Source organism: Myotis daubentonii, chromosome 6, assembly GCF_963259705.1.
Source record: "Myotis daubentonii chromosome 6, mMyoDau2.1, whole genome shotgun sequence".
Lineage (NCBI taxonomy): Eukaryota > Metazoa > Chordata > Mammalia > Chiroptera > Vespertilionidae > Myotis > Myotis daubentonii.
This window is the reverse complement of record NC_081845.1, coordinates 37,991,986-38,014,498: the sequence shown is the minus strand read 5'-3', so window position 1 is coordinate 38,014,498 and position 22,513 is coordinate 37,991,986. Positions and strand designations below refer to the sequence as shown.

The 22,513-nt window shown below is 40.7% G+C and overlaps 1 protein-coding gene across 1 annotated transcript in view; it reads right to left on the bottom strand.

The window, feature by feature from the left end:
- Positions 1–941: 941 nt before the first annotated feature.
- AK9 (adenylate kinase 9) overlaps positions 942–22,513 on the bottom strand; it is a 109,649-nt gene continuing 88,077 nt past the window's right edge. Inside the window, exons 31-42 of the mRNA XM_059699755.1 lie at positions 22,034–22,237; positions 21,451–21,669; positions 17,029–17,242; positions 13,419–13,620; positions 11,350–11,496; positions 11,021–11,241; positions 8,127–8,323; positions 6,951–7,120; positions 6,643–6,741; positions 4,558–4,660; positions 2,084–2,198; positions 942–1,692 (exon numbers count right to left, since the gene is read on the bottom strand). Coding sequence (XP_059555738.1) covers positions 1,490–1,692; positions 2,084–2,198; positions 4,558–4,660; positions 6,643–6,741; positions 6,951–7,120; positions 8,127–8,323; positions 11,021–11,241; positions 11,350–11,496; positions 13,419–13,620; positions 17,029–17,242; positions 21,451–21,669; positions 22,034–22,237 — 2,094 coding nt within the window. The 3' untranslated portion in view covers positions 942–1,489. The remainder of the gene's footprint in view (positions 1,693–2,083; positions 2,199–4,557; positions 4,661–6,642; positions 6,742–6,950; positions 7,121–8,126; positions 8,324–11,020; positions 11,242–11,349; positions 11,497–13,418; positions 13,621–17,028; positions 17,243–21,450; positions 21,670–22,033; positions 22,238–22,513) is intronic.

The window sequence follows — 22,513 nt, the reverse complement described above, 5'->3', positions numbered from 1 at the left end:
AAGGTAAAATGTCTGTGTCTAGTTTCATTGTTTTGCATGTGGATGTTCAATTTGCTCATTTGTTAAAGATCAATTGACTATATTTATGTGGGTATATTTCTGGTGGCTTCTCTGTTAACATTGATTTGTCTATTTGTTCACCAATACCGTACTGACTCAATTACAGTGGTGACTATAGTTAACAGTACTGTACTGCATACTTGAAATTTGGTTCTTAAGTGTACTAACTGCACGCGCGCGCACACACACACACACACACACACACATACACAAAATAACTATGTGGGGTGATGGATGTGTTAATTAACTTGATTGTGGTAAATATTTCACAATGTATACCCACATCAAAATCACCACGTTGGACACTTGAAGTACATATGATTTTGTCAATTATACCTCAATAAAGCTGAAAATAGCTAAATCTGTAATTTTAGAGATTAAGAAACAAAGGCTCAGAGAAATTGAGATTTACCTAAGATTATACAGGTTGCTTTTTTAAAAATTATTTTTTAAAAAGCCAGTCTCGCTGAAACCGGTTTGGCTTGGTGGATAGAGCATCGGCCTGCGGACTGAAAGGTCCCGGGTTCGATCCCGGTCAGGGGCATGTACCTGGGTTGCGGGCACTTCCCCGGTGGGGGATGTGCAGGAGGCAGCTGATCAGTGTTTCTCTCTCATCGATGTTTCTGACTCTCTATCTCTCTCTCTTCCTCTCTGTAAAAAATCAATAAAATATATTAAAAAAAAAAAAAAGCCAGTCTCACTACTTCACATTCTAGATCTCTTATGCTACTGCTGAAAAACTGATAATCTTACTTTTTAGATCTCATTCAAATTCAATTTAGTAACTTTTCCTCTTGCATATACTTCTTGATAATGTAATATAAGTCTCTAGATTTCATTCTTCTCAAAACTCCAGGTGATTTCAAATTATAAATAATGTATAAAGCATGCCTTCTTGAATACTTAAAGAAAAAAACAGAGGCAGCCATTTAGTTATCTCAAAAGCCATTTATTTTTGTTGGGAATATGATAAAGCATCTTATGTTCATAAAACAACTTATTTCAAAAGTGTAACCAACATTTCTATTTTATTGATATCAATGTTAATTTTGTTTCTTGAAGCTTTCTAACATTTACTGAGTAACTTTCTTTAACAGAGACTGACTTTTTAACTGCAAGTGTTAAAAAGGAAAATGAACAACAGATTTATTAAGTAAAATGAATTACCAGAATATTCTAAATGGAATAACCATTTTGTTAAAGCATCAAATTTCAGACCAAGAGCAATAAACTTTAAAATGGTATTAAAACTTATGCTTACAGAAGAGCACTCCTTCCTGAATGGCAGAGCTTTGAGTCTATTTGGGGTCTGGCAGCCACGGTGTCTCACTCAGGAGGGAGAAGTTCATTAGAGGCCAGATTTTCAATTGATTTCCCTCTATGCCTTTCAGATAACTCTTGAGATGCTGGCTGCAGTCACCCAACCAAACTATTCTTTAACTGGGTCTATATTTCTGAGAGAGAGAAAGGTCTGTAATTTATGATCAAAGTCAATGGCTCTAAACTGAGGTTCCTTGTATTTTCTGGTCATGTGGGCACTCAGGTATGTAATGAGTTCACATCTCTCTATAAACTGCTCCATCTTCTTCTTATACTTTTTTCTTGTATATTCAGAACCTTTGGGATTAAAGGCTGTAGAAAAGTTCACAGACTTGTGAATGTTTTCTGTTAGGTTAGTAAATCATTAAATTACAGAGAAAGAGAAACTGTGTATGTGTGATTGAGCTGAGAAGATATCCAAATCCCAAGCAAAATTTGGGGATTATTCTATTTCAGACCAAAATAGCCTTTTCACCTTCCTCTATGGCATGAATTTTTGAGAGCTGACTATATTACTCAGAGTCCCTGCTTTAAAAACTAGAAATTAAGTTTTGGTATTTTTGTAAAAATATTTGTGCGCGCGCGCACACACACACACACACACCATTCAAAAGACCAACCCAGCTCAACAATCCTGTTTATCACAGATACTACAATTAGTGTTAAGTTATTTCTAAGTAATATATCATTAAAAAAGACATACCTTTTAGATGAAATGCTATATAGAGTAGCGCGGATTTCTTTATACTTAAGAAAGGAAATTTGGGTTTTAAGCATCCTACTGCATTCATTGCTTTAATTAGAGAAGTTGCGATACCCTGCAGATAGGAAACAATTTAAATAATGTGTATATTTGAGTGATTTATTTTCTTAGTGGCAAATAGATAAAGAGGCTATTCTTTGCCTCTAATAATCTCCTGGGGTTAGGAATGGAGCTTATAAAGATGGTTAGATGACCATTTAGCCAACATAAAAGAAAGCCAAAATACATTTGGTTAAGAAAAATGAAAATTATAAATTGGGTTAGTAGTGCCAGCGAGGTGATAGCTACATGGGCTTCATTACACAATTCTCTCTATTTTTATATGTTTGACATTTTCCATAGCACAACATTAAAAAAGAAAGAAGGGGACACTGGGCTTTGAGTTGTCTTGGCCCATCTCTGCTTCCATTACTCAGAACTGGCCAGATTGCCTCCACTATCTGGACCTTTGGCCACCTGACCAGGACTCTCAGAGACCACAAAGATCACTGCAGTCAATATTCCTGGGGCAGGCAAATAAGGTTTGAGGTCCTCCTGATGAAACTTGGCCTTTATGAGAAACCCTCTGTGGGTGAGCCTCATCTTATATTTTGATATTAAACAAGATTGAAGATGAAATATCCAGGAGAGTTGAAAAAAACCAAGTGGTTAAGAATTTTTGTGAGAGAGTACGAAACAGTAGTTGGCTGCTGTTAAGTTTTACTATGTTTAAAAAGACTTATATTTAGACTAGAGGCCCAGTGCACAAAAATTTGTGCGGGGGGGAGGGGGGTCCCTCAGCTCGGCCTGTGCCCTCTCACAGTCTGGGACCCCTTGGGGGATGTCCACTTGCCAGCAGGGAGCAGGCCTAAGCTGCAGTCGGACAGCCTTAGCGCTGCTGAGGAGGTGGGAGAGGCTCCCGCCACCAACGCTGTGCTGGCATTCGTCAGCCTGGCTTGTGGTTGAGCAGAGCTCCCCCTGTGGGAGCGCACTGACCACCAGGGGGCAGCTCCTGCATTGAGCATCTGCCCCCTGGTGGTCAGTGTGTGTCATAGTGACCAGTCATTCTCAGTGGTTCTGCTGTTATGGTCAATTTGCATATTATCCTTTTATTATACAGGATAGAGGCCTGGTGCATGGGTGGGGGCCGGCTGGTTTGCCCTGAAGGGTGTCCTCATCAGGGTGGGGGTCCTGCTGGGGTGCCTGGCCAGCCTGGGTGAGGGGCTGATGGCTGTTTGCAGGCTGGCCAAGCCCCCCAGCGGGGACCCTCACCCCATGGGGGTGTGGCCAACCTGGGTGAGGGGCTGAGGGCTGTTTTCAGGCTGGCCACACCCTCTTCAGGGTGGAGGTTCCTGCTGGGGTGCCTGGCCAGCCTGGGTGAGGGGCTGATGGCTGTTTGCAGGCTGGCTACAGCCCCTTCAGGGTGGGGGTCCCTGCTGGGGTGCCTGGCCAGCCTGGGTGAGGGGCTGATGGCTGTTTGCAGGCTGGCCACAGCCCCTTTAGGGTGGGGGGGTCCCATTGGGGTGCCTGGCCAGCCTGGGTGAGGGCTGGCCACAGCCATGGCTGGAAGCAGGTATCTGGGATTTATCTTCTGTAATTGAAACTTTGTAGGCTTGAGCAGAGCTCAGGGACAGCAGGGCAGGCGGGAAGCTTGGCTTCCTCCATTGCCGGGGGCAACTCAAGCCTCCTGCTCACTCCAGCTCTGTGGCCGCCACCATCTTAGTTGGGTTAATTTGCATATTTGCTTCTGATTGGCTTGTGGGCATGGCTTGTGGGTGTAGTGGAGGTACGGTCAATTTGCATGTTTCTCTTTTATTAGATTAGATAAATAAAGTGTGACTTCAGTAGATAGCTTCAAAGACACTATAACTCTGAAGCTGGAAATAAACCTCTCAGACACTGGATCTGTACATTTCAAAATAAGAAAATGTTTTACAGATACTGAAATTCAAAATACAAACCAAACCACATGTCAAATGTAAATAATTTTATGACAATCTACTCTCCACTTTAGTGCAGGTATTTGAAAAGTAGATATTGCATACATCTTTTCATAAGCACCCATAAACAAAATGGTTAAAGTGGATTTGCAGCTTAAAATCAGAAAACTCTGCCTTGAATTCCATCTACCAAAATAAAAATTACTGTTAAAGATGAGGTCATTGTGCCCAGCCGGCATTGCTCAGTGGTTGAGCGTCAACCTATGCACCTGGAGGTCACTGTTCAATTCCTGGTCAGGGCATATGCCTAGGCTGTAGGCTTGATCCCAGTGGGGGGTGTGCAGGAGACGACCTATCAATGATTTTCTTTCATCATTGATGTTTCTATCCCTCTATCTCTCACCCTTCCTCTCTCTGAAATCAATAAAAATATATTTTAAAAAATTTTACTCTTCCAATGTATATATATAGAGAAAGAAAATAGTGTAACTGAACCTGTTCCAGATATCCAGGCAAAGGAAGACTAGTGAGATGTATTGGTTCCTTTAATGGAGGAAGTTTGTATGGAAGCTTCTGATTCCAGTATTTCAGTGGCGTTCTGAAAACACAAGGTTCATTAGAGGATGGTCACAGATAGACTCACTGTGTGTATACAGGCATGTAGATACAGGAGAGACAATGAAAAGATATGTTCACTACCCATTTTCTCCAGCGGAGCTTTTAGAAATTCATGACCATCACGTTTGCCTCAGTCCCTAGCTCACCTATTCTCAGTTTTCTCATTTTTCACAGCAATTATATACAATTTTCTTTATTCTCTTCAAACTTCTAACTCTCCCAAATAATCCCCTACACAGATGCCATGCTATATGAAGAGAAGATATCTAAACTGTTTATCACCAGCAAAGCCCCACACAGGCTCCTCTTTGCATGCTGAAGCTCCCTTCTCACCTACCATCATTCTCCACCCACACTTTGGATCCCCACTCTCCCCTCTCCCTAGGTATCTCACTATAGCATTCCTCTCTCCCTCTCACCTTTGGCATTTCTTTCCCATGCATTGGATCTTCCCATGCATCTGCCTTTAAACATGCTCAAACCTCCCACATTAGGGGGGGGGGGGGGAAGAAATAAAAGAGAAAAACCACCTCAGTCCTTCAATCTCAAATTTCTTCCAGCAACTAATGTCTTTTTTTTTTTTTTACAGTTAAACTTCTTCAAACAGTGTACTTCACTAGAGATCACAGACTATTGCACAGATTCCATCTGCAGATGTGATTTGATCCACACATTTTTTAAAAATGTTGAATCAGTCACAAACATTTAAAAATCAGGGAAAAATTAATAGAAATGTGGTTTCCAACTTCTTGTGAAAAACAGAAATGGCTGTCAGGAGATGACTAGCTGCTGCCCTTTTAATTGGGGCCCCTGCCATTGAGTGGGCAGCAGACCCCACTAGTTCCTGTTGCTTCACCTCCAACCTGCTTGCCTCACTTACATCACCTTTGTGGCACTGTAGACATCTGTGCTTGTAAACTCTGGGCTGCAGCCAAGGCCTTCATTTCATCACCTCGCACCCACTCCTTGACACTGTGTAATTGGCTGTTACTCACCTTATTTGACGGAAGCCATTCGTGCCAAGCTCACTGGTGACCCATTATAACCTAAATCTGAAACACTTTCAGATGCTGCCTGGCTTCACCTCCAAGCAGCATTTACACCTGTTGGCCACACCCTCCCAGAGACTCTCTCGCCTTCACCTCTGAGCCTTCCCTGCTGGCTCTCCTTTCCCCTCTCTGTGGGTTCTTCCTTCTCACTCTCCCCGGTAGGCTCTGCTGACATTCCTTTGTCGGTGTTTCTCTGGGCTTGATCTAAGCCTGCTGATTTTCCCACATTACCCTTCACGGGTGACCTCAAACATGCTATCGTATTTTGGACAGGGTTTCTCCAACAGCCTCATAGCTGGTATTCCTGCCTCCAATCCATCATCAATGTTCCAATGATGATCTCTTTCCAAAGCAAATTTGATTATAGCACTCAAAACCAGTCAGTGTATTCGACTGCCCATGGAATCGAGTCTAAGTGATTGATGGTGATTTTACGTGACCTTCCACACTTGGGCCCGGCTCACTATCTCCAGCCTCCCCTCCTGCTCCTTTCCCTCTCCACATCACATCTAGCCATGCTGAATTTCTTGCAGCTCTGTTATCGCTTGGGCCAGGTTTGTAGGTCCCTCTGGTTAAAGCCTGTCCCTTTTTCTTTTACCTAGTCAAGTCCCACTCCTCATTCACAAAGAGACAATCTAGTCAGACTTTCAGGCTACGCTTTCCCACAACTCCTGGTATTTCCCCACCCTAAACCCCATCATATCCTGTTTTCTTATCAGGTACTTTTACCTCTGAGCCTCAGGCTTTGGAACAGCAGGGCCCAGACCTTGTTCACCATCATATATGTATGTATATGTGTATGCATATGCATGTATATGTGTATGTATGTGTGTGCACACATATCTATCCCACCATGGTACACTGAACATTAAGAAGATATTCAAGAAATATGTGACTTAGTGAATGGTCTCACCTCAAAAATTTCTCAAGTTTTTCACTATTCTCACAAATGTATATACGATCACGATATTCTATGGCATACTTAATGTTCCCAGGTACTAGGGCTTCATATCTGAAAGACAAAAAAATTCATAGTATAATTAATATGCAGGACTGTGTCAATAAAATGTCAAATGTTTTATTTTTCTAGCTATGCAACTCAAGAAAGAAAGAATATTTTCCAGTTAAACAGTAGTGACCTTTTGATCACAAAGTTAAGACTGTTAAATGAACCACTTATTCCGAGTAGAGATCTCATCCTGTGCTTCCACGAGGACTTGCCTTTGGTTTCCATCCTGATAGGTCACAGGACAGTAGCCGTGGAGCTCAGCACACTTAGGGAACCGCTTCTTCAGCTCTGACAGGGTCAGCCTCTTGGGGATCATGTCGGCAGATGGGAGTGGATGAGGTGCTAATGGAGGCACATATAATGTTGGGTTCTCCAAAAATTTCTATAAAGACAGGATTACAGCAATAAGACCATTTAAATCAGGAATACCATGCCAACCAAAAACCCACTGAGGCTCTCCTGGTACTCCCCCCATTTTCAGAAGCAACATTTGGTCCCTCAAACCATCTGAGAGTTGCTCTCAGCACTACCATAACTCCTTCCTTGGCTGGAAATTCCTTACAGTAATACTCCCAAGTGATCACATGTAAGGTCTCTCCTAATCTACTCGCTTGCTCTTCCATTCATAAAAAAACATTTGCTGAGTTCCTACTATGTCCCAGGCACTGGAGAGCACACTGTCCCTGCCCACCTGTCTCCCTGTCCTGCAGTATAATGAACTACGTGCATGCCCTTTGCTTTAGTGCCACGCTATAAAATGGAGGGGCGGAGCAGATGCACGTTCTTCCGGTTTTTAAATTCTGTGATTACCATTTAAATAAGCAGAAAGAATGCCTCCTTAATTAAGTGATCAAAAACTCTAATTCTTCAGAGGCAAAGAAATGTTCAGAGGCATCTGGTTAGTTTTCAACTACCAATCATAATACTAGAATAAATCTGCATGCTGTTCCATTAAACAGAAAAATAAGGTATACAGAGAATTCTAGTGACAGAAAAAAGTGTAAAACAGGAAACATTGCTCATTTCTACTTTGACTTCCCTTCTGCACCCTTGGAGCTGAATCCCACCCCCTGGGTGCTCTCCTGTGGCTCAGCAAGCGTCCCCTCCTTTGGTGACACTCACTGTTGGGTCTCCCTCCCTGTTAAGTTGGCCCAGGTTGAGGGCCCATCACTGACCCTGAACATCTACTTTGTGCTACAATCTGTTTGGGATGCAGTCTCAGGACTGGCTTCTGAGTTGCCTCATTGGTCCCAAAGCCACAGGTTCAATAAGGCTCCTGGTGCCCAGCTCCTGGTGTTCACAACTGCGCCCACCCCTTCCTGGCTGATGAGTTCTGAGACAGGAATTTTCTTTCCCTAGGAAATATTGGGAGTTAGGAATAAACTTACATTCAGTTTTTCCTGAGAACCCATTTTATAATAATGCCCTCTGAATTCTGCGGCAAATTCCAAGCTCTCCATTTCTGAGCAATCAACTAGCTCATATGATTCTGCCAGGCTGACCGGGCAGAACTGTCCAAACTCGCCCAGGCGAGAAATCAGTTCCTGAGGTGTGATGCATAACTTGTCAATGCAGGCAGCTTTCCCTATTATCAAGAGATTAACTATTAGCATACATACATCTTTTCATAGAAAACATAATGATTTTTAAAATTAAAATAACTTCAATTACACAGCATCATACAAATGCACACACATTCTATATTTCCGAACAATAGAGTAAAAAGTAAAAGTTTCTCTTCACACCTCTGTCCTCGCAGTTCCATCTAAGAGAGGTAATCACTGTTGTTTGCATCATTTTCAGACCTTCTCTGCATAGCTAGCTGCATGTACACAAGTGTATTTTTTTTGCATACAGTATGCTTATGCCACTATACTGTAAAACTTATTATCAGTTAGTTGTGGTCTTTGACATCTTTCCATATCAGTTATATGATTTACCTACTTTTTAAAATTGATGCATAGTATTCCCCATTGTATAAATATACATATAGTTTACTTAACCATTTATCTGTTAATATTTTGTTTGTTTTTAATTCTTAGCTATTATAAATTATATATATTATTAAAATATATACACACATATATGTACATGTATGCATAGGTACATACACCCACTCACACATATACATTTGCTTCATGTTTTTGATTTTTCTATGGACAGATTTTAGGAAGTACAAATAGTTTGTTGACATGATGTTACTAACACAAACTTCCCCCTATACCCAGATGTCACCCAAAAGAAGTGAAGAAACATTTATCCAAAAGTGACTAGGTTTATCCTAAGGAGTCTATTTTTAAAAGCCCAAGTTCCCTAAATGGACAAGTTTGAGAGTTTTCTTCCCAATACTTCACTGGAATGAGGACCTAATCTAAGGCAGGGAGGGTAAAATAAGGTAACAGAAAAATAAATGAGGCATGATTTTTGCTTTCAAAATCTGTTGTGGAATGTATTACTAGTGTGATGTTATCTAAAAGTTATTGGTAATCCTATATAATAAAGAGGTAATATGCAAATTGACCATCATGCCCTCACACAAGATGGCCTCCCCCATGTGGGCACAAGATGGCTACCAAAAGATGGCTGGCAGGGGAGGGCAGCTGGAGGCAACCAGGCCAGCAGGGGAGGGCAGTTGGGGGTGACCAGGCCTGCAGGAGAGGGCAGTTGGGGGGGACCAAGCTGGCAGGGGAGGGCAATTGGGGGGAACCAGGCCTGCAGGGGATGGCAGTTCAGGGCAACCAGGCCAGCAGGGGAGGGCAGTTGGGGGCGACCAGGCCTGCAAGGGAGGGAGGGCAGTTGGGGGGACCAGGACTGCAGGGGAGGGCAGTTGGGGGTGACCAGGGTGGCAGGGGGAGAGCATTTAGGGGTGACCCACCCAGCAGGGGAGGGCTGTTGGGGGCAACCGGGCCGGCAGGGGAGGGCAGTTTGGGGTGATTGGGCTCACAGGGGAGTGGTTAGGGTCAATCAGGCAGGCAGGCAGACAAGCGGTTGGAAGCCAGTAGTCCTGGATTGTGAGAGGGATGTCTGACTGCTGGTTTAGCGGGATTGGGCCTAAACCAGCAGTCGGACATCCCCCAAGGGGTCCCAGATTGGAGAGGGTGCATGCTGGGCTGAGGGACACCCTCCACACCCCCAGTGCATGAATTTCATGCACCTGGCCTCTAGTGGGTTTATAAAAACTCAATTCTTCCTTTGATTGCATTGTTTATCTTCATTTCACATACTTTTAAAAAATATACTTTTACTGCTTTTAGAGAGGAAGGGAGAGATAGAAATGTCAATGATGAGAGAGAATCATTGATTGGCTGCCTTCTGCATTCCCCCCTATTGGGGATCAAACCCGCAACCCAGGCATGTGCCCTTGACTGGAATCGAACCTGGGACTGTTCAGTCTGCAGGCTGATGCTCTATCCACTGAGCCAAAACAGCTAGGGCTTATCTTCATGTCTTATAATACTCAGGTGAAAACAAAGTCCCAATCTGCAGACCAACAGGAACCAGAGATACTGGTTATGCCCAAATAATGAAGTAAGTCAGATTCAGTGATGCAATTATCATCAGCATCTCACTGCAGTTTTTCTCGTACAAGATTCTCTTGGCCATGCTGCTCTCTCATACCTTTTTATATCTTCTCTACAGTTTCTAAAGTTAAACAAAGTCATTAAGAAGCAGATGTTTCTGAGACCCCCTCCAGATGAACTGTTTGGAGTCTCTGTTTTTTAGAGATAATCAGGTGTAGATAACTTTTCTTCTATTTTGTGTCTTTTTGGAGAAAAATCAAGAAACATATAGGCCTATATAATCAACCATTTTCTTTCATAGATTCCAAATATAGATAAAAAGACATTTTATGCTGAATTAATTTTTTATAGACTCAACATTTATATAATACCATAGTGAATGTAAACAGTAAGGATAACTTTAATTCTTGATTCCTAAACAAAATTTTGACAAGTGTCACTCCACAGATTACTGCCCTCAATAACTGGCAATCTTGAAAAGAGCTTCTTACATAGCATCCCAAACACCATGAACTCTTCTAGTGGAAAACCATGCATTAATTTTATGTGCTAGGTTCACACAGGCACTCAAAGATGATAGTAATTTATTAAAACAAATATATATGCCCACAAAAGTTGGAAATTATTATATATATAAAATACTGATTAAAAATGTGGGAACAAATGTTCAAATTGAATGAATTATAGTAAGATGAGCCGTGTGTGTAGACTTTAAATTCATATTTTATTTTATTTTAACAGTTATTTAACTGTTTTCTTACCTTCTTTTATTCTTTCCAGGTATGTCTGCATGTATCCATTCACCATTTTAACATTCGTAATGACTTCATTCCATACCCACCATTTGCTGTGAAAACCATCAATCACATACCAGTTCTGATGTTGTTCTTGGTAATATTGCCTAATCTCAACAATATTTTTGTGGTACTTGGACTTCTTGACAGCTATAATCTGTGAGCTATTGTGTAATGGATAAGGCAAACTAAAGGAGAAATAGAGAAGGAATGGAAAACGCTGTTTAAAACATACTTTTTCCCCCGGGATGATTAAAGTTCATTCCTTAATTGCTGTTTTCATCCCATCCCATTACCTTTGTTCCTTTTTTTTTTCCAGGAGCAATCTTTTGAAAATCTCCTTGGAAGGTACATCCAACTCAAAGATGATCATGGGAATGATTGACTCGGCCTCCAAAAGACTCACTTGATACTTGGTTACTGGATATCCATCGATGATAACACTAACAAGGAGAAACATGAAAATAAAAATTTCAGATTTCTTTTCTCTCAGACCTTCCTTTCTTTCTACCAGACCAGTTTATCTCTTTATGAGTAGCTCTATGCTCTTCCTTAAGTAACTTGATCTATCATCTTTGCACTCCACTCTTTTTATCTATTTTTAAAAATTTTAAATATATTTTTATTGATTTCAGAGAGGAAAGGAGAGGGAGAAAGGGACAGAAATGTCAATGACGAGAGAGAATCATTGGTTGGCTGCCTCCTGCACGCCCCCAACTGGGCATCGAGCCCACAAACCAAGCATGCGCCCTGACTAGGAATTGAACTGGTGACCTCTTTGTTTCTGGGTCGCTGCTCAACCGCTGAGTCACACCCGATGAGGCTCTCTCTCTATTTTTTTTATCTTAGTCAGCTCAAGGCTCAGGAGGAAGACAGCATACACAGGCACATGGCTCTGAACTCATACACTTAGCATCATAGAACTAGGTTTTGGTAGGATTCGAGAGATAACATTAATACCGTAAAAACTGTGTTATTCAATTGGGGAGCCTAGGGTGTGTGGAAGGGGAGATGAAGAGGTGGTGAGAGAAGCCCTATATTTCTGGGAGAGAGTCATTCCATCAGGACCCATCATGCCACTGGGCAGAAATGAAGGAGAATTTGTTAGTCCAGCAGTTTGAAATAGTGGGAGTGTTACTATCAAACTGGGAGGAGGAGTAAAGGCTGTTCATAAATTCTGGGAGGAGTGGTCCCCCAGATCAGGGAGATGCCGGCTGACGGTCATCAGGAAGGGATAGTTTGGAGTAAGTCACAGGAGGCCTTCCTTCAATACTCCCAGCCAACGCGCTAGCCACTAAATAGTTCCACGTTTCCTGGCCCAGCAGAGTGTAAATTAACCTAGCCACGCAAGCTTAACAGACAATGTATGGGGGTGTCCTTGTCGTTGTCTTTAATGGAGAGTAGCTCAATTTCTCTCTCCTGTGAAGGGTTACTTGAGGGGCCCTCCGGATTGGGGAAATTCAGGGAAAATAGGTAGTCACTCTCCTGGTATGAAGGTGAAATAGAAAACCTTTGCGACTCAAACAAGATTGCTCTTACTGAGATTTCTTGTGTGCAAAGCTGACCTCCAGGGAGGGGTAACTCAATTTGCATAAACCCCAGGATCTTCTCTGAGGAGAAAAAGACTCCTTTGATACATAGTTATAGGATATCCACATCCCAGAATCTGCTCCCTCATAACTGAAGTTAGGAGAACTCTCCAAGGATTTGGTTACGCAGCAGCTGCAGGGAAGGGCAGAGGCTCCTTAACATAAAACCACCTTGAGTAAATCAGGGAACCTAGGTCAGTGACCTGGGCTCAAGAGCAGGGCCTTGGGCTTCCCCGTCATTTACTACTGGGCGTGACCAGTGCCTGCACCGAGGGAGCAATGGTTGAGCAGAGGAGTTTAAGCTGAAGGCATAACTCAAGTACAGACAGCCCTCCTGTCCAAACGTAGCATTCAGGGAAGGGGCACTGCTCCCGTGACAGGGGAGGGCCACTTCTCCATCGCCCCAGCAGGCAGTACGAAGCTCTGTTGAGTTGTGGAGGTCACACTATGAAACAGTGTGGTAATATCACTTCTCCCCCAGAGCGAGATCAGGACAGTTGTCACCAGTCAACGGGAAAGTCCAAGCCCAGAGACTTTTGGATGACTCAGGGTTGCTGCAGAGAGTCAAGTGGCCAGCTTGTTATGCTGGCCTGTCAGTGTTCAAGCCAAGTCTTAGTTCGTAGAAAACTAAAATATGTGACCATATAGGTACTAAAAGTTTGACAAGCAGAACACACCTTTTATAAGAGCTTTAACCCTATTTAAGACAAGTGTTTTGAATTCCAGTGAGGAATTTTTTTGAATGAGTCCACCCCTCCCTCCAGTTCCCCCCTTACCCTGCGGTATTACATGCACTGTGCATCATAGATACTTCTAAGGCTTGAATAGCCAGTGAATCAGGTACTGTCAATCCTTTATGAAGATGCCAATTTAACATAAGTGCCAGCTCTGTGTCTGGTTGGTTGCTTAACACGGAACGCAAAGCGTCTCCTACTGACAAACGCTTTATGCCATATTCACTTGAAATTTTTTTGGCAACTGGAAAACATTAAAACATAAAACTTACTCCATTTCACAAAGTCATCAGTTAACCTTAGTGGCAAATTATAGGCAATTAATATTAACAGCAAACTAATCTTCACATCCCTCAAAGAAATTTTTGGAAAATTAAAATTGTTACATTTTACTGAATTAATACTGTCAAAGGTCAATTATTATTAATACTTCAGGTATGTGGCTGATGAATCTGGGTAATGAACCAACTGTGGGTTTTTCTCATAACTCAACCAACACTTAAGTTTTCTTTGCCTTCTTGTGCATGAGGTAGCAAAATTATTGAGAGCTTTACATTTTATGTGTACTATTAATGTTTGGTATTATGTCCAAAATAACTCAGTTACTCCTCTAGGAAATAATTTTCATAAATTATAATGGCATGCTAGACATTTAAATAGTAATTTACAGATTATAAGGCCATTTTTCTTCTGTAACTCTGATATTTTCAACTATTCCACCTAATGGGTAGCATGGATATTGAAATTCTAATTTTATACATGAGACAACTGAAGCCCAACTAAATGGAGTGATTTGTCCAAGGTCATGTAGAAGTTGCCATTGGTTGAAAGAAGACTCACCTTGGCCTATGCTTCTTCTGTATGAGACCAAGCAATGGCTTCCAGGAACTAGTACTACAGGTAGGAGTGCTCTGTTGGGGTCCATATACCTTGCCCTCCTCTAGAGATAGCAGTGTGTAGAGGCCCATCTCATCCCATAGGAATGCAGATTAGTTGATTTCAGTTAAGATCACCCAAAACAGAGACTGGCAGAACCCTTAGTCTTAGTTTTGCCACAAATGCTAGAATCAAACCTATTTTTTAAAGTTCTGAAAATAATTAAGCTTTTACAATTTGACATTTTTGTTAAAGAATCAACCTCTATTTCCACAAAGAAATGAGAAATCAGAAGGTCTTGTCTCCATTTTCATTTTCTGCTGTGGTTGTGGGATCTTATTTTGAATGCCCATGTTCTGCTCACTTTGGGAAATATCATCTTTGTAAAACATATAGAATAGGACCATTAAAGGCTCTTGTCACATTAAAAAGTTTAAATGAGCAAAACAAACTTCATCTGTAGAGGTGGGACACAGAACTCCCCTTTATTTTTCCTGTTGACAAATTGATCTTTGCCCCATCTCCTCCCTTCATTCTCTAGTCTATGAGTCATTAAGTCCATGGTTTTTCTTTTAAATATCCCCTGTATCAGCCCTTTCCATTCTTTTCTTTTTTTAAAATTTTATTTTATTGTTTAAAGTATTACAAATAGTAGTACACGTCTCCTTTTCCCCCCTACTGACCTCTCCCCCGCCACCCCCTCCCCAAGCACAATCCCTCATACCCGCCCCCCGTCCCCCCCACTGTCTGTGTCCACTGGTTTTGCTCATATGCATGCATACAAATCCTTTGGTTGATCTCTTACCCCCTCAACCGCCTCCCCCCGCCCCCCACCTTTCTTCATAGGTTGTATAGTTTGTACAATGCTTCCCTGTCTCTGGTTCTATTTTTGTTCATCAGTTTATGTTGTTCATTATATTCTACAAATGAGTGAGATCATGTGATATTTTTCTTTCTCCGACTGGCTTATTTTGCTTAGCATAATACTCTCCAGGTCCATCCATGCTGTTGCAAATGGTAAGAGTTCTTTCTTTTTTACAGCAGCGTAGAACTCCATTGTGTAGATGTACCACAGTTTTCTAATTCACTCATCTGCTGATGGGCACTTAGGCTGTCTCCAAATCTTAGCTATGGTGAATTGTGCCACTATGAACATAGGGGTGCATATATCCTTTCTAATTGGTATTTCTGTTTTCCTGGGATACATTCCTAGAAGTGGGATCACTGGGTCAAATGGAAGTTCCATTTTTAATTTTTGAGGAGATGCCATACTGTTCTCCACAGTGGCTGCACCAGTCTGTCCATTCTATTCTTATTGCCACAACCACTGTTTGTGTTGTTACCATATCATTTGGAAATATTACAGGAACCTATTGTTGAACTATTTGCCTTTAAACACACACACACACACACACACACACACACACACAGAGTCCAAAGGTATAAAAAATTCAAACATTATAGGAATATAGTTTACAAAGTGCCTTATTCAATTCAGCAATAATTAATATAATGGATTTTTACTCTTTAAACTATTAATACAGTAGATTATACTTATAAAATATTTTAATATACTTGTGCAAATATAATCTTAATATACTGTTATTTGATCATGTTCATTTCTTTTCTTTTGTTTTATTTAATCCTCACCAAGGATATTTTTTTCCATTGCTTTTTTTAAAATATATTTTATTGATTTTTTACAGAGAGGAAGGGAGAGAGATAGAGAGTTAGAAACATCGATGAGAGAGAAACATCGATCAGCTGCCTCCTGCACATCTCCCACTGGGGATGTGCCCGCAACCCAGGTACATGCCCTTTACCAGAATCGAACCTGGGACCTTTCAGTCTGTAGGCTGACGCTCTATCCACTGAGCCAAACCGGTTTCGGCTCCATTGATTTTTTAAGAAAGAGTGGAAGGAGGGAGGAGAGGGAGATAGAGAAAGAAACATCAATGTGAGAGAAACTCATCGATTAATTGCCTCCAACTCGCACACCAACCAGAGCCTGGGCTAGAACCTGCAACTGAAATACATGCCCTTGACTCAGAGTCAATCCTGAGACCCGACGTTCTGACCACTGAGAAAAACTGATCAGGGCTGTAATTTCTTTTCTTATATTATCTTTGTCAGGTTTTGATATCAGGATTATGCTAATGTAAAAAGTAATTTGTATTCTTTATACCTTTTAGATTATATGGACCATATTCCTTAATAAAAAGAAATTGAATATAAATCAGGAAGCTAACTGTCTTTTTCCTTGACCTGGAAAAGCTTATAAAAACACAAGAAGGCCCTGGCTGGTGTGGCTCAATTGATTGAGCATCATCCTGTGCACTGAAAGGTTGCCAGTTCGATTCCTGTTCAGGGCACTTGCCTAGGTTGTGGCTCGATCCCCAGTAGGGGTGTGTGTGGGAGGTAACAGATTGATGTTTCACTCTCACATTCATTCTCTCCCCCCTCCCTCCCCTTATATCTAAAATCAATAAGTACATTCTTGGGTGAAGATGGAAAAAACACCCAAAGCCACAGGAAAGATCTTTTGAGTTTTTAGCCCTTTGAAAGTTTGCTATAATTTCCCTCTAAAACTATTAGGCCCCTGGCTGTTTGGGGGTGGGGGTATATTTTCGAAAGCCTTCTCTCCAATGGTTATTGGTCTATTTAGGTTTTCTATCTCTTTTTGAGTTAATTCGGATAGGTGGTTTCTGGTGATGTGGCACTACTTTTCAGTGCATTCCTTTATGCTTATGGATAACAAAGACAAACACATCCTTACCTGTAGTTTTCCCAGATTTTGGAGGTCCCACAATTGCGATCTTAATGGGCATATTAGGCTTAGGTTTGGGTTGGCGAATATATTTGATTGGGTTCTTCATAAATTTTTCTTTAGTTTCCTTATTAGATAAAAAGTAAATATACTGACGATGGATTACAGGATAAAATGGATTATCTGGACTTTCAATTGACTTGAGTGTCTCTCCTTCACTTAGCTGTAATAGATACACAATTAAATTTGAAAGTTAGTTTTAATTTACATAGTTTTTTCCCCCCCAATATATTTAAAAATAAAATTTGTAGGTTAAGAAAATCTTCCTTATAGAATAAGAAAACTAATTGTAATCAAATATTAATATTAAAAATTGTGAACAAAGAACAAATTATTTTATACCCGTACGTCAACGTTCTCAAGAGGCTTTCAGTTTATGACTACTAGAGTTCTTTGATTTCCTTTATAATGTTTTTAGTGTGTATATTCAATGTTTCTGCCAAGGAGTATTAAGTTGTTGGGATATATTCATGGGCCCATTTATCTTTACAAACAGGTCCATTGCTCAGGTAAGGCGATGGATAGGAATCTGTTACCCCAAATGCAAAGTTCAAAAGCCCAACACCCAAAGTTACTGACTTTGGAGATAGGCCTTTGAGGAATTAATTAAAGTTAAATGAGTCCTAAGAGTGGGGGCTTAATCCAATGGGACTGGTGTCCTTATAAGCAGAGGAAGAGACACCAGGAGTGCATGAGCACAGAGGAAAGGCTGTGCGAGGACATAGCAACAAGTGGTCGCCTGCAAGCCAGGAAGAGAGGCCTCACCAGAAAACCATCCCTGCTGGCACCTTGGTCTTAGACTTCCAGCCTCTAGAACTGTGAGGAAATTAATTTTTTGTTGTTGAAGCCACCAGTCTGTTGTATTCTGCTATGTCAGCCTGAGTAGACAAGTCGGGGGTGGGGGGCTGAGTTATCTTTTAGGATATACCGGTAGGACACATCCCACAGGCTTCTCTTTCATATTTTTATACAGACAAATTCCCACTCACATATCAACAGGAGCCACAAAAGGAAAACTATCCAGGTAAAAGGCAGCCTAAGGAGTAGGGAAGGAATGGAGGAGGAGGAGGGATCCCCCATCTTTGCATTGTTGATGAGAACTGGGTAATGAAATGATGCTAGGTTTATATGTCTTTTTTTTACAGCATCAGATGGCCACGCATCAGCCACCCCTGGACTTGACAGGGTAGATGTGAAACAGGATGGCAACACTGTTCCTCCCGCAGAGCTACGCCAGGGCAGCTGCCAGCAGTCCAGGGTATTGTCAACATTATCATTGTTGGGCTGGAATGAAGTTCACGGCTGGGAGTGAATGCTATGGATAAGGAGAAACTCAGGAATCGGGTGGAAATGTCTGTTCTATGTTTTATATTTGGTAATAAAAGAAAAGCTGAACATTCAATGGTTCCATTTCAAATTACCAAATTAAGTGTCAATCCTTACAGTAAGATGACACTAATACTCACGGTGTCATCAAATCAGAAATATCAAATTGTCAGGTGCCAAGGAAGATTCCTAACAGCCCTGACAAATGATTCCTTATATGCTTGAACCCTTCCTATAACCATGCACTCATTTCTCCACAAAGCATTTTTATCCAATCTTAATTATGTCTGGACACGGGCCCCTTTTTTCTCCCTAATTAGGCTTCTAACTTTGCCTGCTTCTTTTCCTATCTTACCTATCTCAGAGAACATTAGGGTATGTCGATTTTTCATAGGCTTTCCAGGTGATTCTAGTACCTGCTTAACTCTATCGAATTCTCAATGCAGGGAACTGTCACAGTATTTTTACATTTTAGCATGAAATTTGAAAAGGTTTCTCTTATGATTAAGATAAAAAAATAGCAAAATTAAGTAGAATTGAAACTGACTGTGTCAATAACAATCAAGAAGGAGGTTTCAAGTAACATGCATATGGTTTTCATTTGGACCTATCCTCCAAAATACTTTTTTTTTTATCAGCAACCAATAAAATAGTATATATTAATAACAATAACTAATACTAATTGAGTCCATACAAAAAACCAAGCACTGCCCTAACCGGTTTGGCTCAGTGGATAGAGCATCAGCCTGCGGACTCAAGGGTCCCAGGTTCGATTCTGGTCAAGGGCATGTACCTTGGTTGCGGGCACATCCCCAGTAGGGAGTGTGCAGGAGGCAGCTTATCGATGTTTCTCTCTCATTGATGTTTCTAACTCTCTATCCCTCTCCCTTCCTCTCTGTAAAAAAATAAAAAAATATATATTTAAAAACAAAAAACAAACAAAAACCCAAGCACTGTTGCAATCACTTTACAGTAATTAACTCATTTCATCACTGTAACAATATTTTAAGGTAGGGACGATTTTTATTCAATTGTATTAACATGAAAGACTCAGAGAGGTTAAGCAATGTGTTCAAGTTTACTCAGCTATTAAGCAGTGGTTTTGAACTCAGTTTGGCTCCACAGGCCATGTCTTCTCCACTGTGCTACAGCACTGATAGAAATTTGAAGGTAATCTGGTTGAGTGAGCAAATCACTACTAGATGACATTCTTTTATTGTCTTTATGCTTGATGCCATCCCATAAGAATCTGCTTGTTGACTTATTTATTGCCTATCCTTCCCCACCAATCTAACTGGAATATAAGCTCTACAACAGCAGAAACCCTGTCCTTTTTGTTCACTATTTTATTCCCAGGAACTAGAATTGGCATGTTCTTGGTTAATATATGTTGAAAACCATCCTGACTATAATCAATAAGTCATCAAATAACAAATGTTGGCAAGGATGTGGAGAAAAGGAACTCCTGTGCACTGTTGGTAGGATTGCAAATTGGTGCAGCCACTATGATAAACAGTATGGAGATGCCTCAAAAAATTAAAAATAGAACTACCTATGACCCAGAAATTCCACTTCCTAACATTTATCAAAGTGCTTGTCAATAGATGACTAGATAAAGAAGATGTGGCACATATACACAGTGAAATACTATGTGGCCGTTAAAATTAATGAAAACTTACCATTTGTGAGTTAGAGGGTATTATGCTAAGTGAAATAAGTCAGGCAGAGAAAGACCATATGATTATACTTATATATAGAATCTAAAAAACAAAATATTTAACAAACAAAACAGAAACAAACTCATAGAGAACAAACTGATAGTTGCTAGATGGGAGAGGAGTAGTTGGGGAGCTGGGTGAAAAAGAGGAAGGGATTAAGAAATACAAATTGGCAGTTACAAAGTAATCACAGGGATGTAAATTAGAGCATAGGGAACACAGTCAGTAATACTGAAATAACTGTACGGTGTCAGGTGGGTACCAGACTTATTGGGGGAATCACTTCATAGGAAGTTACATAAGTGTCTAACCATTATGCTGTACACCTGAAACTAATATAATATTGAATGTCAACTGTAACTGAAAAAAATTAAAATAAAAAAATGCCACAATTGAAGTTATTGAGTTCCAATTGGATTAAATCTATTTGTACACACTGCATAAAAACAAAGTACTTGGAAATAATTTTGTTATGAACACCAATGGCTCATTTTGTATTGTGTCTCACACTTTCCATAGGACTTTATACTCTTACAGTTGATCACAGTGGTCTGGTGACATTATTCTCCTATCTTACAGGCGAGGAAACAGAATCAAAGAGGTTAAATGACTTGTCTAAAGTTAGATAGCAAATTAGTATCAGAATTCAGCTCTAGATGTTTAGTTTTCAAATATTCCCACTACCCTCTTCTTCTGCTGCAAAGTTAAAACCAAGTTGGAATTGGGTTAGTTCTACAGAAATAAAAGAAATTAAACCTTTCAACTATTTTTCCCACTATAGAAAGGCAAAATAACTACGTATATTTATTACTACTTAAGAATTCTGACCCTGGCTGGTGTGGCTCAGTTGGTTGGAGTGTAGTTCCTCCCATGCACTGAAAGGTCATAGGTTCAATTCTCGGTCAGGGCACACACCCAGGTTGTGGGTTGAATCTCTGGTTGTCCTTGAGCTTTTATTTTTTAAAATTTATCTTTACTGTTGAAACTATTACAGAAGTCCTTTCCCCCCCAACCGCACTGACCCCTTCTACCCTGCATCCTCCCCTCCGAGGCCTTCACCACACTATTGTCTGTTCGATCCCCAGTTGGTGTGTCTGCAGGCGGCAACCAATCAATATTTCTCTCTCACATCAATGTTTGCCTCTCTCCCTCTCCCTTCATTTTTCTCTAAAATAAATAAAAATATATCCTTGGGTGAGGATTAAAAAGAAAAAGAATGCTGTACAATGCTTACAATTGTTTAAATTATCCACTGTCTTCTTAGAGAAATACTTTAAGAAATAAAATAAAAGAACATGGCTTTCAGACGTCACATTCCTGACATTACCTTTACAGGGTCCCAGTAGCCGAATGTGCTAATATATTTATAGGTAAAGCTGAGCAGTTTCTGGGCAAGGCGTGATGATATTGGATAACACTTCTCAAAAATGCTTGCCCGATTTTCCACCAGTGGTTTCAGTTTTTTATTCAATAAATATTGTACAATGTGGATTTTCCGAGCTCCATTAATGACAATTACTGGTATCAAAGACTTTTCAAATTCATCCTGATGAGAAAAAGCATAAAGCCAAACATTTTTAGTGGGAAGAAGGCTGATAGCGTTCCGTGGCAGACAGACATTGCTGGTGGCTGTCCACACGAGTTGAGAGCACAAATACTTTTCAGCTTCTGTGTGACTGCATGTTGGCAGCTAGAACCTTTGACCCCTGTGGCTCCCATGTTGCCCTTCTTAAGAAAATAAATTAACTTGTTTTCATAATTCTAAGTAGTGCTGGCAAAAGGAAATATGGCCCTAAAATAGACATTTCTTTAGAAATGTTCAAAAGAAACTAAGGCATAAACCAAATTTCTTTTGTTTCATGCTCAAACGTCACTTTACGAATTATGAAAAACGAAGAAAAATTAATAACCTGTATTCCTTGCAAATAACGCGTATCTGTTTCAAATTTGTCTAACAGGTCACCTCTCAGGCGTTCAATCGCATCGGCTTCCGGTTCTTCTTCTTCCTCGCTCATCACTTCCTCCTCTTTTGGAAATTCTTCCTCAAGGATATTGTCAATATCATCATCATCTTCTGTCTCTTCGTCACTCATTTCTTCATCTTCTCTAGCAAGCTAAGGGAGAAAATAGTCACTTTTACTAAACGTGTGTGAGAAGTGACACCGCTAACTGGAATATTCTGTAATAGCTGGGTCTCAGCTGGTGTGGCATAGCAACATCCATCTCATAACATAGTCAAACTTTAAATGTCTGGCACCCAGAAATGTAATGCCTTTAAGACTCTGACACCATAGTGATCCCATAAAGAAATACATTTGACAAGATAGTAAGTGCTACTTTTGTGTATGGTTGTCAGAATGGTATATTTTTGATGGCCTTCAGTAAACATA